Raw genomic sequence first — 14,627 nt, forward strand, 5'->3', positions numbered from 1 at the left:
CACCACTGGGAGGCTGAATGACTGTTGCTTGCTCATCCCACAGTCCTGAATTCAGAACAAAATCTTTACAGATTTGATATGACTTTTTTCTCTGCCACTCCTTTCCCTGTAGGAAAGAGGGGTGGAAAGGGAGGAGGAATGAGTTATCATGTCCCTAATAAAGAAAAAACCATGATTTCAAAACCTTTAGCAGAACATTGCTGCGGATAGATGAGTCTTACTGCCCGATAATAAAAGCTTCCTTTTGAAGCCCTGTGTGAGGAAAGGGAAGCACAGCTGGAGCTCAGGCCAAACTTCCTGCCTTGCTCAAACTTTCCAAAAAAAAAAAAAAATCTGCATCAGCAGCATCCTGTTGAGTAGCAAAGGGAAGAGCAGCTGCAGCTCAGAGGAAAGTCAGTCTCAAGTTGTTGGGGTTTTGTCTCTATTTTTAGCGTTTCTCCAGATCCCTGGGTGCAGGTCATGCCAGGTATAACTGCGTGGGAGCTTTGTGTGGCTGCGAGGCAGCTGAGGTTCCCACCTCGCCATTCCCCACTCCTCTGGTTGTGCCGACGGAGCGGTTTGTGGGGCTGTGCTGTAGGCTGGTTTGCTGCTGTGATCCTCCTCACGGATACCTCCCTGTCATCTCCCAAACATGTGTTGACTTTGCAGGTCCACTGAAGTAGTTGGGTGGAGATGCCTGGCTAGGGAAGATCGTTCCCCACTGTCAGGTCAGCACAGCCAGAGAACTGTGCTTCCCTCAATGAAAACAGTCTCTTTACTCTTCTGTCATCAGATTTCACTTCTAGGTTGTGAATTAAATTGTAACGTGATCTCCAGCGGTCAGAAAATTGGCCCTTAGGATGACAACTTATATTCTTAAGCCTTTTAATTAAATGACCGAGGCTTTCCTCCATTTCTGTGCCAAAATAGCATTGCCGCGAGCTGAGCCTTTGCACTGAGCGCGTGTTGCTGCCAGGATGTCTCTTGGGGACAGGGACTGCGCTTTGTCCTGGATTCCCATTTGTGCTCCGTTAGAGTAAAACCAGTCTCTCGAATCTAAAGCAATAACCTCTGGAAAATGTATGTAGGGAATCTTAAGAGAAGGGACAAAGCCCGGTCTCTGTGGGGAAAGATGTGATTATTTTTCAGTTACTGATTTAAATTTAACAAAAACCAAATAAATCTGGAGCGTAGCAGCCAGGGTTAAAAAAAATATATATATAGTTATGGTAACTTTGGAGCCAGAGCAACAGGCAAACATAAAACTAGCTAGCAGATGACAACCAAGGGTTTTCTTTTCCTGAACTTTATCTCCTGGGCTGTATTTCTCCACAGCCAAGTCAAGCGTCCACATGCCCTTTGGCCCTTGGACTTACGGCTTAAATTCCTCCCAAGCCGGAGCCTGGCGCTGCGGCGTTCTGGCTCGCGTGGAAAGCAGGATTGGGTCTGCAGCATGCAGCCAGTGATTGACTTTCTTTCACTTCATTTGTTCTTGAGTTGTCATGGGTTGGCTCCAAGTGGAGCTGAGCCCAGACCGCCTTGGAACAGCAGTGGACCGTGGGGATGGCGTAGGAGGAAAGAGGAGGGGGAGAGGTGCACTGGGAAAGGGGGGGGTTAAAGCATTGCTGGGATAGTGTAATAGTGATTTTACTGCAGGCTGGTGACTGCAAACATCCCTTTTTTAATTCTTCTCCCTCCTCTTGCGTTGCAGAGAAGAGAAAATGACAGCCGCCCGAATTAGGAAATGCCACAAGTGTGGGACTGGCCTAATTAAATCGGAGGGTTGCAACCGCATGTCCTGCCGTTGCGGTGCTCAGATGTGCTACCTCTGCCGGGCTGCCATTAACGGGTACGACCACTTCTGCCAACACCCCCGGTCGCCCGGGGCTCCCTGCCAGGACTGTGCAAAGTGCTCTCTCTGGACAGACCCCACAGTAAGTAACGAAGGACTTTTGTGAATGATATGCACCCTGATTTCAATTACCGTTCCATGCCAGCGTGTTGAAATACATGCCTTCCACCAGAGGAAAACAACTGTTTTTAGATGCACAACTTTTTTCCTCTCCCAAGGCAGTTAAAAACCACACTGGAAGCCTACATCAGCACAGAGTCACATCTGACCGCAACTTGGAAGGAACTGGTGTTGCTTTAGGGAAAAACAGCTCCTGTTAGACGAGGGCTTTGGTTGGAAGTGTTCTGGGCGCTGTTCTGGGGAGTGGGTTTGTGGAAGGAGCTGGTGGGGAGCGTGTGCTGGCACCAGGCACGGTAGCCAGCGTTGGGATTATTGGGACTCGTTCCTAGTTTTGCAGCTGAGTTGCAGTTTGGTACAGCTTTGTGTCTGGAGGCAAGGGGAGTCACGTCTTTTTGGTGCCCAGATCATCTGCTCGCTCTGCGAGTCCCTTCACAGAGGTAGAGAACGCTGCCTGCAAGCCAATGGTCCGAAGTTACAGTTGGGTCCGTTCTCACAGCTGTTCTCAACAGCTGCAAAGGGAGAACTGAAGCACGGACTGAGCCGTAAGGGAAGCGGTAGTAACTTAATACAGCGTGTAGCTGTGACAAGCCTGGGAAAACTTAGTGCAGCATCTCTGTAAATAGAGATCTTCAATACCAGAAATCCAGAAGGAGTGTAGGTAGGAGCAGGAGTTGAATTTCCTGATTTCAGCAATCAGTGGAGCAATGTGAATGTGGATCTGCCTTCCCAGGGCTCGCCTGAGCTTCGTTTTTCCCAGCACTTCTTTGTCTCTGACCGCTGCAGCTTGCCAGAGACTGCTACCAGCCCCTCTTTCTGCAGGCAATACGCACAATCCTGCGCTTGCACAGAGCCAAGGAAAAGCCACACTAAATCTCTCCCGTTTACCTGCAGGCTCTTGGGGATCTCCCCACGATGTCCCAACCAGCGTAAACTCTGCTTGCCTTTGTTCCCTGTGTTATCGTATCAATGTGAGGTGTTAAACTAAACACAGACATCTCCTTCTAGGCACCCCTGTAGCATTTCTGACACCTGGTTATGCGCTCCTCAGATTCCGGTCTCACTCCTCAGATTCCTGTCCCACTCCTCCCTGTTTTCCACCAGGATGCGATTCAGGGTTTGGCAGTGCTGGCGTCCTTTGTTCCCATCAGGCTGCTGATTATGCTGGGTGATGGCATTTGTTCAGAGCCAGAGAAAACATGAGACCTCTCAAAAAGCTCGTACTGTACTTTAAAATAAATAAATAAATAAGCAGCACAAAGAGGGCACTGTCACCAGGCCCTTTCCAGCTCTCTAATTAACCAATATTGTGGCAAAGAAAAATTTCCCACCGTCAGCAAAGAGCTGGCACTGCCTGCTCTTTTTTTTTTTTTTTGATGACAGAGCAGTGGTGGGCTGGGGAGGTGAAATTGGGCAACTGTCCTCGCTGTGGTGCAAATAATAACGTGAAACTCAACTGTTGGCCTGTAAGACCAAAATGATGGATACCTGTGTGCGTCGTCCCCCTTCGTAAGAGGCTTGGTGACGCTAACCCAGTCCCACCGGGGTCATCTGCGCTCTCCTATGGGACTTGTAAACAGGAGTTAACGTGGTAGGTGTGAAGAGGGGGAATGAATTTGAATCTCAACATGGGGATACGAAAGAGCAGAAGGCCGTTGTATCAGTAGCGTCTTGTCCTTTGTGAGAGGGGATGTCCATCCAAGCGATCCTGGCTCTGCTGGCTGCTGCGTTGCCATCTTGTGCCTTTCTCAACTCCTCTGTTTCATCTTCTGGCTCAATTTCTTCTGTTCTGTTGAAGTCAGTAGACAGCTGATGCTGTGCATGTAGGAAGAGAGTATCTGTTGTGGGCTTGCACATGTTTGCCGCCATGCTCTGTGTGCGCGAGTACGGAGAAGGCAAGACTGGGTCATCTCATCACCTGTGGAATTTGCAGCCCATCACTTAGGAGCTGCCGTTCCTCTCCCTGGATTAGGCTGTGCTGCAAAATGGGGAGGGCACACGGGTGGCACCGAAGCCTGGCTTCCAGAGGGTGACAGGGTGTTTCTGTTCTGATTTCTGATGCATTCATGTACACCCTTAGCTTTCGAACAGCAGACTAGTGGCATGGTCACAGTACCATGGTCTTGTCCATTTGCATTTCACAGATGTAGACTTCGGCTTTCTGTCAGACCTGGATAATTTCACACCTTTGTGAAGGATCTGGTTTGGATCCTCATTATTTACAGCAACATTCAGGTTTCTTTAAAATAGGAAACCTTTTTTCTTTTCCAAATGTTTAACATTTTCTGAGTTTGAAATGGTTCTTGAGAAAGCATAAGTAAACCTGTTCATCAGCTTGGGTTAAAAACAAATTAAAGACAGTCCTCTAGGAACTGCAGCATCTGTTAGTCTTTGTCTCAAATGATCTTGAGAGGGTAAAGCAGACACTTCAAAATTTCCCATAATAAAAGGTTAGTTAAAATCTTGTCCCTGTGCTGTAATCAGACTTGAGTCTAATATAAAGTGTTGGTGCAGTATTTGCTGGCTCAGAGACAGGCTGCAATCGGGCTGTGGTCAGCACCTTCCAGGGTAGCAGGCAGTAATCGCTTAATCGCTGCATTTCTTCTAGAGCTAATCGGTGCCCTGCACCCCTGCAGGATATGAACACGGGCCAGGAGCTCTTGTCGGTAAGCTGCTTGGCCAAAACTCCTCGTGTGCCTGTTCTGCAGCCCGTGCTAGCTTTGGCTCAGCTCGCGGAGACGTTGCTGGCTGCAAGGGGCTGATGCAATATTGCCAGAGACAAAGCTGGGGATGGAGCGGTGAGAACTGGCTCTGCAAACAGCAGGCTCTGGGGCTGTGTTGTTCCCTGATTTTTCTAAATATCTGGAGCAAACCTAAGGCCAACATGTGCATTTTAGCCAGTTTGTACAAATACTGTGATGCAATTTGACTAACGTATTCTGACTGTTTTGTTAAACCAGGTTCTGCTCTTGTATGTATTATTTTTAATCTAATACTCATCTTTGGACTATCAATAATATTGCATAGCTGCTTTTTTGGCTTTAAAGTTTAAGATGTTTTCAGCGAACTGTTAAAACGTTCCCAAAAGCCCATCATTAAAGTTCAAAGCAGAAGACTAATCATTAGAAGGTGTTTGCAATTATCCCTCCTGCTAGTGTTATAAGCAGAAGATGTTGAGTGAAGACTGTGTAAAACTTCAAATGTGTTAAGGAAATGTATGAAGTGCACAGCACTGCCTTTAGGATTTGGAGAGGGGGAAGCACCCCTAAATTTAGGGTGTTGGTTTTTTTGGGGTTTTTTAATCATGCTATAAAATGCCTTAATCATAAGCATACGGTTAATCCGCGTTATTCACAGAAAGCCATCGATATGAAATGCCTGTTGCTAAAATAACTCTGCATTTCTTACACGCCGGCGTGTGTTTCGTCCCCGTCCTGGCCCCCCTTTTCCTGCAGCACTGCGGATGCCCTGTTCCAGTTACAACACAGCCTGCTTTTATCCCCTGCTTCCTGCTGCATGGAGGAACACGCCGGAGACAGCCGATGCCTGTTCTTGCTCAGGCTCTCCGCAGCTGATCTGGGAATGATTTGAAACAAAACCCCTTAGTCCTTTGGAAGCCTCTGTCATGAAAAATCATTTCAAGTTTATTAGTAACGGCTGTGGCCACACATACGTGGAAAAAGAAAGCAGTAAAAAGCCAGAAAGGGGGAGGCAGTGGTGGTGAAGGCACTTTCTAAAGACAGGGGAGGGGTTGCACAGCCCAGAAATAGTTACCAGGTCTCTTGTTTTCCCTCTTTCAGGAGGCGGGCAGCCCTTTTCCTGTGACACTTAATAATTAAAGATAATGAGAAGCACAGCAGATAAAAACAGAGCTTCCAAAAGCTTTGTCCACGCACTTTTGTTCTGGGCAGGGGAGGTTTTATTTGGGGGGAGGTTGTCTCTGTGTGACTCGCAGAGCTTTTATCTCCTTTGCCGCTGTATTTTCTTGTTCCCGATGAGCTGTTTTGTTTCCCCGGCGGCTCTTCCTGCGTGCTTGCAGGGCCCTGCGTGGATGTCGGACGCGGCTTCTCTGTACCAGCATTGTTGAAACGGGCCTCCCTGCCATGAAAAGGTGCCTCGCTTAGCAACCCAGCCCAGCTCTTCAGCTAATCCATCCACAGACCCGAGCCATCCTTTCTGCTGTGATTGGCTCCGGTCTCACCGCATTCCCTGGATTCAATGGGAGAGGGCTGAAAAGAAAAGCCTCCTCCGTGCCGAGATCCTTTCACAGGTGGGGGATGCCAGGGCAGGCTCTCGGCCCCTCTCAGACTGGCCAGGGATGAACATTTGGGGTTTTTTTGCTACGGGACTGGGGATGGTTCCTGCAATGAGCATCCTGCTGTCGGGCGTGGGGCAAAGCTCGGTCCTGTTTGGCCACTTAAAAATGCAGCTGCTATTAATAACGGCGTTTGCTTTCTGCAGTGTTTGCAGATAAGAAGGGTGAATTCATCCCATAGATCCTTTGCATTTTTTCTCTTGGCCACCTCCCTTCTCCCGTGATGCAACGGAGCATGGGGAAGGGCCATGCTATAGCATTGCCCTGCATTTTCTCTCTCAGGAGGAGAGGCAAGTTACATCCTTGGTTAAAAACATGCGGGCTGGCCAGTGCTGAGACCCCCCCAGGGTTTGAGGAGGTTGCTTTTTTCTTTTTTTCTTTTTTCCTTTTTTTTTGCTGAAGGCAAGGCAGCTGACAGGAAGATGACTGTTAACTTGACAAGATAAATCCCTTCAATCCATACAGCCTGTGAACAGGCTATTAAAATTATAATCTAATCCTTTATTAAGGGACTTGAACCCGCTCAGGAAAACGGACACAAGAGGCTTTTGAAATTGTACTGCAGCCTCCACCCCATGTGACATGAAATGGTTTCTTATCACAACAGCCAGCCATAAGTGTGCTAATGAAAACTTAATTTTTGGTGTGGATACTTTACCCCTAGATGAATCTATCATCTCTCTCCAATTACTGTGGAATCAAAAAACAGCCTTTGCTTCTCAAAGAATTAGAGATGTTTTGTGGAATCACTGTTGTACGTGGTGAATATTTGCAGCACCGAGACTTGTTTTTTAATTATGACCTGTGCCAGTACAGTATGTATTAGCCAGAACGTGTGGCATCAGCTTTCCTTCACGAATATTCTAAAATTATCTTGCTGTGTACATATCATCAATTTTTTTTCCATCTGGGACGTGGATCTTTCCTAAATACTGCAGGTATTGAACTCTGCTGTGTATTCATCACTTGCCAAATTTAATGTCAGCTCCTTAAGTAGGAAGGTGCATATTGTGCGGTGTATTTTTGTTCTTTCTATATTAATGGATACCGGTTTTTCAGAAATACTGATGCAAAATATTCTAAGCCGAGGCTTGGTATGTGGGATTAAGTATAAACACTTCTTAGCCTTCCAGTGTGAGAATACGCTTTTATCGGCAGAGAAGCAACAAAGCTGATAACTTCTGTTCTCGGAGATACGGTTTGTTGTGCCTCTGCTGTGATTTGCAGTTGCAGAACTAGTCGGGAACTTGTCATCCTGATCTGGGTCGGTTCTTGGCAGTTTTTTTGCACCCAGTAGGTGCTGCAAGGTGTGCTCCCTCTTGAAGACCGAGAGGGGATGGGGTTGAGTAGGGATCTCTGGCCGTTGCATTTGAGGTGATGTGGTTTATGTTGTCCTTGTGAGATAGATGTCATTTTGGAGACCTGGCAGATGGGGTTTGCTGTTGCGCGTTTCCCCGGCGCTCTGGGAGCTGCAGTAATTGAAGCTGGCATCACCTTGGGTGTGCGTGCAGCTGGCTCGCCGGCCCCGGGGGCAGATGGCTTTGTCGATCCGTCATTAGTGTGGAGGTCAGCTGCAGTTTAAACTGGGGCCCTCACTACAGGAGGATCTTGTAAAGTTGCGTTGTTGACGTGTCCAATTCCCCAGACTTCTGCAGGACTGACCGGTATCGACAGCGGGGTTTGCAGGGGCTTGCAGCATCACGAGTGGTGGTGGCAGGACGGTGGTGTCCCTGGAAAGCACCGTTTCAGAGGGTTAATTGCAGACTTAAACTAAAGTAAAAGCTTTTTTTTTTTTTTTAAGTTAGAAGGGACTTGTGCATATTTCTAGGCTTTAAGATGAGGTTTATATCTTTACGCAAGGGAAGGAGATAGGGTGAACTTATTCAGTTGAGCTTAAAATGTGTTTCCTACTTGTCACATAACTAAAAAAAACCTTCAGGCATATCTTTTCTGGTAAGCGGCAATAAAATGGGAGAGGTGACTATCTCCATTTTCAACATCATTGCAAAAAATATTCTGTGAAGAAAAATAAATTGAAATCTTGACGCTTTGGGGCCACTGTTTGAGAGCGCTGCTCGGGCAGCAGAGGAGCAGAGGAGGTTTGGTTGCCTGTTGCGGAGTATGCCCAAGTTGTTTTCCAGCCAGGGAACATCGCAATCTGATACTTGGGGGGTAATTAGAAGTTCTGTATAGGCTCACAAGAGCCATTCTTCAGCAGTTTTTATGGAGATAGATAGGCTGTAATTAACAGTCCGTGGAAGCAGCCCGCTTGGGGGGGGACGTGGAAAGCATGTCCTGGAAAGTCTTAATTTTAACCATTGAGTCACAGAATAAGGGAGGGAAGTATTGAGTTTGGCTTTCTGCAGATGATGATAACTTCAGTCTCCTGGGGAAACCTTATCTGGTGGCGGGAGGAGGGGACATCTTAGCAAGCTTCCCAGGCGTTGCTTTTAGACACGTGCAGAACCGTGAGATTGGAATTGGGAAGCTGGCTAGACTTAAAATAACTTCAATGTAGCTGCACACATGAAGCATATTTTGAATTTAGTCCCAGAGCACTCTTCAAAATAGAGGATATTTTCCACATTAAGAGTGTTCAGGAAGAAATGTGTATGGGATTTGGCAGTACTGGAATTAAGATGACTAAAACAAAGCGGAGCCTTGCACATGTGGAGTATACGGGGCTTGGGGTTTCCCTCCTGCTCCACCACTATGAACTGCTGAAGCAAACCAAATGCTCCTTTGTCTGCAGGTAGACCCAGAGCGGCTGATGCAGGTGGTGTGTGTCACCCAACAGCTCCTGTTCTTGGCCTTCTTCCCTAATAACTAACATCAAGAGTACAAACACTGTCCCGGAGGTTTAGCTATTCTCATTTGTTTTCTGAAAGTGCCAGGTAGTGTTTCGTCCCGACGGACACAAAGCAGCAGCAGATGCAACCCAGCAGAGACCAGGAGGAGCTCCGTTGCCATCGCTGCACATATGGCCAGCAGGAGCATCTGCTGCCTGGCACTAAAAGGGAGTCATCTCCTTCGTCGTTTGGTGTCATCTTTATTACCCTGATAGCTGTTGCATGCTGTGGTGCTGTGAAGAAACTAATTTTTCACAGCCATTCTTGGGAGGGGCCAGCTGATGGTGAAGCGTGGATCAGGGTCATTCTCTGGTTTCATGCCAATGCTGGTACAGCCTTGTGTAAAGCCTGAGGGCTGCCCATGGCCATCCCTCCAGGCAAGCCTCTCCTAGCTCAGGAGTTTCATAGTCTTCTTCCAGGACTTTGTCTGTCATCCTCCCTTAATCTAATAAAAGGTGGAGTAAATGGCAGCTCTGTAGATACCTGCAGCCACCTGAGTACTTTGGTCTTACTGCTGCTCCTTTGCGTTGAGAAAACTGAAGATGATGAGAGGCAGGAGGACACTTTCAATTTCTGGCTTGTCCTTGTGTTCTTGTTGAGTAACGGGTCTAAATATTCTTGCTATAACCTCTAGACAGACATTAAAGAAACATATTGCGATTTATGCCCTCCTCAGTGTTACAGATAAGATCTAAATGGCCTCTTCCCAGCACCGTTTAGCTACTAGAGCCAGGATTTAAGTTGTGTTAATTCCAGCTGTTGGGCCAAAAACTCTAGAAGTGCTAGCATAATGTAAATATTTAATAGACTATTGCCATTTAAAAGATTAACAGCTCTCTAGCAACTCTTCAGATGGGCGGAGCTGGGTTGCAGTTCTCTGGTTTCCATCAAGTCAATGAATTTTAGCACTGATCTCCCTGGAAAGCTGATCTAAGCCTCTTAGTCATACTCCGTGGAGTAGGCTTGGCTCTGTGCAAGTTACTTGTGTTGCAGTCCCCCATCGCAGCCTTGCTTTTCACTAAACCTAGGTCAACCCCAAACAAGGACAATTCAGCCAAATTTACCTTTTTATTCCCGTGCAAACACGTGCCGAAAAGAAAAGCAGCGTTGAGAGAATAGAAGGTTGCTGCAGCAGGAATTACCCACTGACTCTTGATACTCCTGTGATTTCTAGGAAGATGATGAGAAGATAATTCAGGAGATTCAGAAAGAGGCTGAAGAGGAGCAAAGGAAGAAAAATGGAGGTAAGTCACAGTCTTTACCTGTGCTTTGAGATCAGGCTGAGGACGACAGGAGAGCGTAGGCTTCCCAGCTACTGACAAGTCTCTGGATCTCCATGGGATTTTTCCCACGGCCTGCTTGTTTGCAGGCTTCTCCGTGCATTGCTGTGCTGCACCAAGCATCACCCAAATCTTGCTACAGAGAGGAGTGCAAGCCATTGCCCTATTCATCCTGGGAACCGGTCTAGCTTTAAAGTGCTGTTCCCTGCAGGCTTTAGCTGGGACTGTGGGGAGCCACAAGTGTCCAGCTCTCACTTGGCACCGGGTGTCGTGGATGCACAGACCTGTCTCATCTCCGCTTGGCAAAGCAGCTGAAGGGCAGCAGAACCTCTGTGCTCTGTGGTGGGGAACACAGGGGCACGCAAGGGGTTGCCCCACGTCTCTGCAAGAGGAGGTGTTCCCCCTGTGTGGTGTGGGATTGATGAACGGAGCCAACCTGGAAAAGTAGTGCTGTGCTCCGTGGTGCCTGGAGCATGGAAGGGGCAAGCAGTGACGCTGTAGAGAGCGTGCTTAAGGAATGCTGGGCATGGAGGATGCGGATTTGCAACTGTAAAACCACAGACCAAGCTTGAGTTTTTGTTAGTGGGGTGACTGGTTCTTTTCTGTCCTCTCTCTGCAGAGAACAGCTTCAAGCGGATCGGCCCTCCTGCAGAAAAGCCCATGGAGAAAATCCAGAGAATTGAAGTCATCCCCAGACCTGTTCCTCAGAACCTCCATCAACCCCGGATGCCCCCTTACCCCTTTGTGCACCCTCCCTTCCCGCTCCCTCCTGTCCGTCCCATGTACAATAACATCCCCCTCAACATCGGCCCTATCCCTGCCCCCTACGTCCCCCCGTTACCTAACATGAGGGTGAACTATGATTTTCCCCAGATCAATGTTCAGCTGGAGCACAACTTGCCTATGCACTTTGGCCCTCAGCCTCGACACCGGTTCTGACCTGGTTCAAACAGCACTTGGTGTAAGAGTCACTGCAGGGCGCAGCCACCCCAGTAACGTCACCCCCCCTTCCTGCTCCAGCCCCTTGGTTGGGTTAGCCAGCTGCAAGGGGACCTGCTCTGACTCACGCGTACCTGCACTGCACCCCTCTTTAGAGCGTCTCTGAACCTTTGCAGTCAAACATTTCAGCCTGTGCCACAACAGGGCTTGGTGCTGCGCTTCCAGGGGTCTCTCCCTACGTTGGCATCCAGATATTTTGATTTGGCAAAGCCTGTTCAGGCAGCTGCTGGGAAGGAAAGTGAGACTTTGTGGAGCGCAGGGATGCAGCCGTTCCTCGGGGACTTTCCAAAAATCCTACCTTCCTGCTGGCCAGAGCAGCTGCTGCACAGTCAAGTGAGTCTTGGGGGAAGGGAGGAGAGACTTGGCATCTGAGTAAAACCTTCAGAAACACGACAATGGGAGTCAGCTGCCCCAGCCTTCTGCCTGCGGAGAGGCACGAGGCTGGGGTTCCCATGTTCTCCAGCATTGCTGTAACCTGCTAGCACCTCCCAGCAGAAATAAATTGTTGAAAACCATGTCAATCTAGTGTTTTTAGCCTTTCTCGCTCTACAAGTGGAGTGAGGAGATGCAGCAACCATCTCGTTGCTGAGATCTCAGTAAGAAGCCCAGAGCCATGTTCTGTCTCTGGCTTTAGCAAGTAGCAGAAGACTCAGGCACCCAAATCTTTGGCTGAACTGAACTCGCCCCCTTTAAAGGGCTCAGGTTTTTCTCCTGCAGAGGTGGGTGCCTCTCAGTTTCCAAAACGTGGCCTTTGCTTTGCTGTTCTCATCTGGCATCCCAAATCCCCCCCCTGCTTCTGGCAGCAGTCCTCAAACAGCTGGTAGAAGCACCTGGAGCCTAAGCTGCACCCTTCGGTGCAAAAACTGCTTGGGCAAATACCCGGTTGGATGCGTAGGCAGTGGTGTGATGTGTGCTGTGGCAGGAAAATTAGGAACTACCAGCGTAGTCGTGCATGCGGGTGGTGGTGAGCCGGGAGCCCCCCTTAGCTGAGCCCCTGCAACTGAATGGGCAGCTGTAGCCTTGTGTGCAGGAAGCTGGCCGCTTCTGCGGCGCTTAATAACCTCTGAAAATGTGTGTTTCAGCTTAATTGGCTTCGGAAAAGCGTGTTAGAAGGCAAACGTGAGTATTGCTGGGCTTAGGAAGTGAGGGTTTAGGAAAAGCAAAACGTCCTCATAAGAAGCAGAGGGTGTAGTTGCTGGGCTGCGGGAGGAGTGCTGGCACAAAGCCCTTTCCCCACAGCCCTTGGCTGTGCTGTCTGGTCCAGGCCCCCTTCAGAAAAGAAAATGGTTAGAGTGGAAAAACCCCTCCTCCCAGAAATGCTGGGCTAGCTTTTACAGCCCGGTTGTGCTGGCGTGGTTTGATCTGGGCAGCATCCTGCTCCATCCTGCTGGGAACGTGCTGGATGCACTTCCCCTCCCCACAGTTCCCCCTGGGATTTGAGCATCTAGGTGTCTTTTGGTTTATTTTATTATTTTTTTTTTCAGGTAAAAATCCCTGCCTTTGTCTTACAGCTTCTGCCAAACCTCTGCTTCCAGCTCTCTGTAACAACTCCCGGCACAGCGTCTCCTCGGGTGTGCAGCGAGCGATGGGGCTGTTGGTGGGATGCCCCTGGGGAGAGGCAGCCTCCACCATGGCCCAGAACAGCATCTGGGGCCCGTGGTCCCCAGGAGGGCCTCCCAGAGGGGACTTCCATGCTTTTTGGAGCTGAGTCAGCAATTTCTTCACTCTTGGGCATTGCCTACGGGTTGGATGTACCCTGCGGAGTGCTCTGTTCCAGCTCCACAGTGCCGTGGTCTCTCTAGCATTACTAACCAAGTGGTATTCCCTTGCTGCTATCTTTTTTTTTTTTATTTTAATTTATTTCTGGAAGTAGTCTGGGGGCTGCAGGAGCTTACCGCTTGCTGCTCAACTGGGTTTTAGCCAGGTTTAAACCCCAGCTTGCAGTGAGCGATTCCTGCGGTAGCCAGGAGCAGGGTGTCCCGTTGGGTTTGGGAAGGGCTGCGTTCACAGTGTTAGCGGGCAGCGAGAAAATGGACCTGGGTCAGAGCAAGCACGAGTGGCTTCCCCTTGCAGAAAGGGAGTCCTGGGGCTTTAATAGCCGAGATCTTATGGGCTCAAGAGCCGGCTTGGATGAGCCCTCCAGGCTTTGTGAAGCGTGTGCCTTTCCCTGGCAGGGTGGTCACGGTGCTTCTCCAGCACCCGCCTGTGCAAAGGGGGGTCGGGCAGCCGGGGCACAGCTTAGCTGCGGAATTGGTGGCCCAAACCACGAAGGAAATGTGACGTGTCACACAGTGCTACGTGACTGGGAGCACTAATAAAAAATTATGGTCTAATCCCATTTTTTTTTGTGCATGTCTAGAGATGCACGGGTGTCAGGAACTGAGCCTTGGCAGAGGGAAGTGCAGGGATGGAGCGAGAGGGACGGAGAAGCGTCGGGCAGCGGTGGCAAGGGGAGGCTGGCGTCCGTGGTCTGTCCTGCTTAGGGTGTGAGTGTCTTCAGCGGTCACGGTCCTGGAGGAGCCTGGCAGAGGCAGGGGGAGAGAGGACCGCTGTCCCGCGTCCCCTGCAAACCGTGAGCTTATTTGTGTCCGAGAGAAGAGAAACGGGTGCTTGGTCCATGGTGGGGAGGTGTACCGTGCCCAGCAGCCCTGAGCTGGGCTCAGCCCTCTGCCCGGCCCTGGGGCGACGCTGGGCTCCTGGCGCTGCTTCACCGAAAATCACTCCGCAGCCGAAGCGCGTGGCTACTCTTCCCCTCTAACCGAGAGACCTCGAGCGTTGTGGTTTCCGATCGAGCTATCCCCGATCTGGGCTCTAACCCCTGCATCCCGTTCTCCCCCCCGCCCCGCCGTCCTTGAAACCATTTGTCTTTTAAAAGGCGTCAGGGAGGCTGCTGTGCCAGGCTGATCCCGTAACAGGTACTTCGTATGGTTAATTGCAGTGTCCCAATTTATTTGCCTTAAAGGTGGAGAGAAAAACTTAGTATTTGCACTTAGCAAAACATTATATTAAAAGAAAGAAACCCTGTAAAGATGTGCATGTTCTGCAACTTTGTATAACAATAGCTGAAAATAAAATAGGTGGTTTATTAAAAAAAAAAAAAAGAAACAAAAAATATTTTTCTTTACCTTCTGGTAGTAAACTGTTCTAATATTCTGTGTGTAAAAAGTTTCTGTATTATATTGTAATTTGAATTTTTGTAAATAAATTTGTGCACTCTGGCTTTTACCTCTGTGCTT

At 49.0% G+C, this 14,627-nt stretch overlaps 1 protein-coding gene across 5 annotated transcripts in view; it reads left to right on the forward strand.

Annotated features, from left to right (window-relative positions):
* RNF216 (ring finger protein 216) overlaps positions 1 to 14,607 on the forward strand; it is an 81,634-nt gene extending 67,027 nt beyond the window's left edge. For all 5 annotated transcript variants that reach the window (XM_054842606.1, XM_054842603.1, XM_054842602.1 and 2 more), the window contains 3 exons: positions 1,691 to 1,913; positions 10,287 to 10,356; positions 11,012 to 14,607. In XM_054842606.1, coding sequence (XP_054698581.1) covers positions 1,691 to 1,913; positions 10,287 to 10,356; positions 11,012 to 11,331 — 613 coding nt within the window. In that variant the 3' untranslated portion in view covers positions 11,332 to 14,607. The remainder of the gene's footprint in view (positions 1 to 1,690; positions 1,914 to 10,286; positions 10,357 to 11,011) is intronic.
* Positions 14,608 to 14,627: the final 20 nt, after the last annotated feature.

Source organism: Grus americana, chromosome 15 (genome assembly GCF_028858705.1).
Source record: "Grus americana isolate bGruAme1 chromosome 15, bGruAme1.mat, whole genome shotgun sequence".
In the NCBI taxonomy this organism is placed as follows: Eukaryota; Metazoa; Chordata; class Aves; order Gruiformes; family Gruidae; genus Grus; species Grus americana.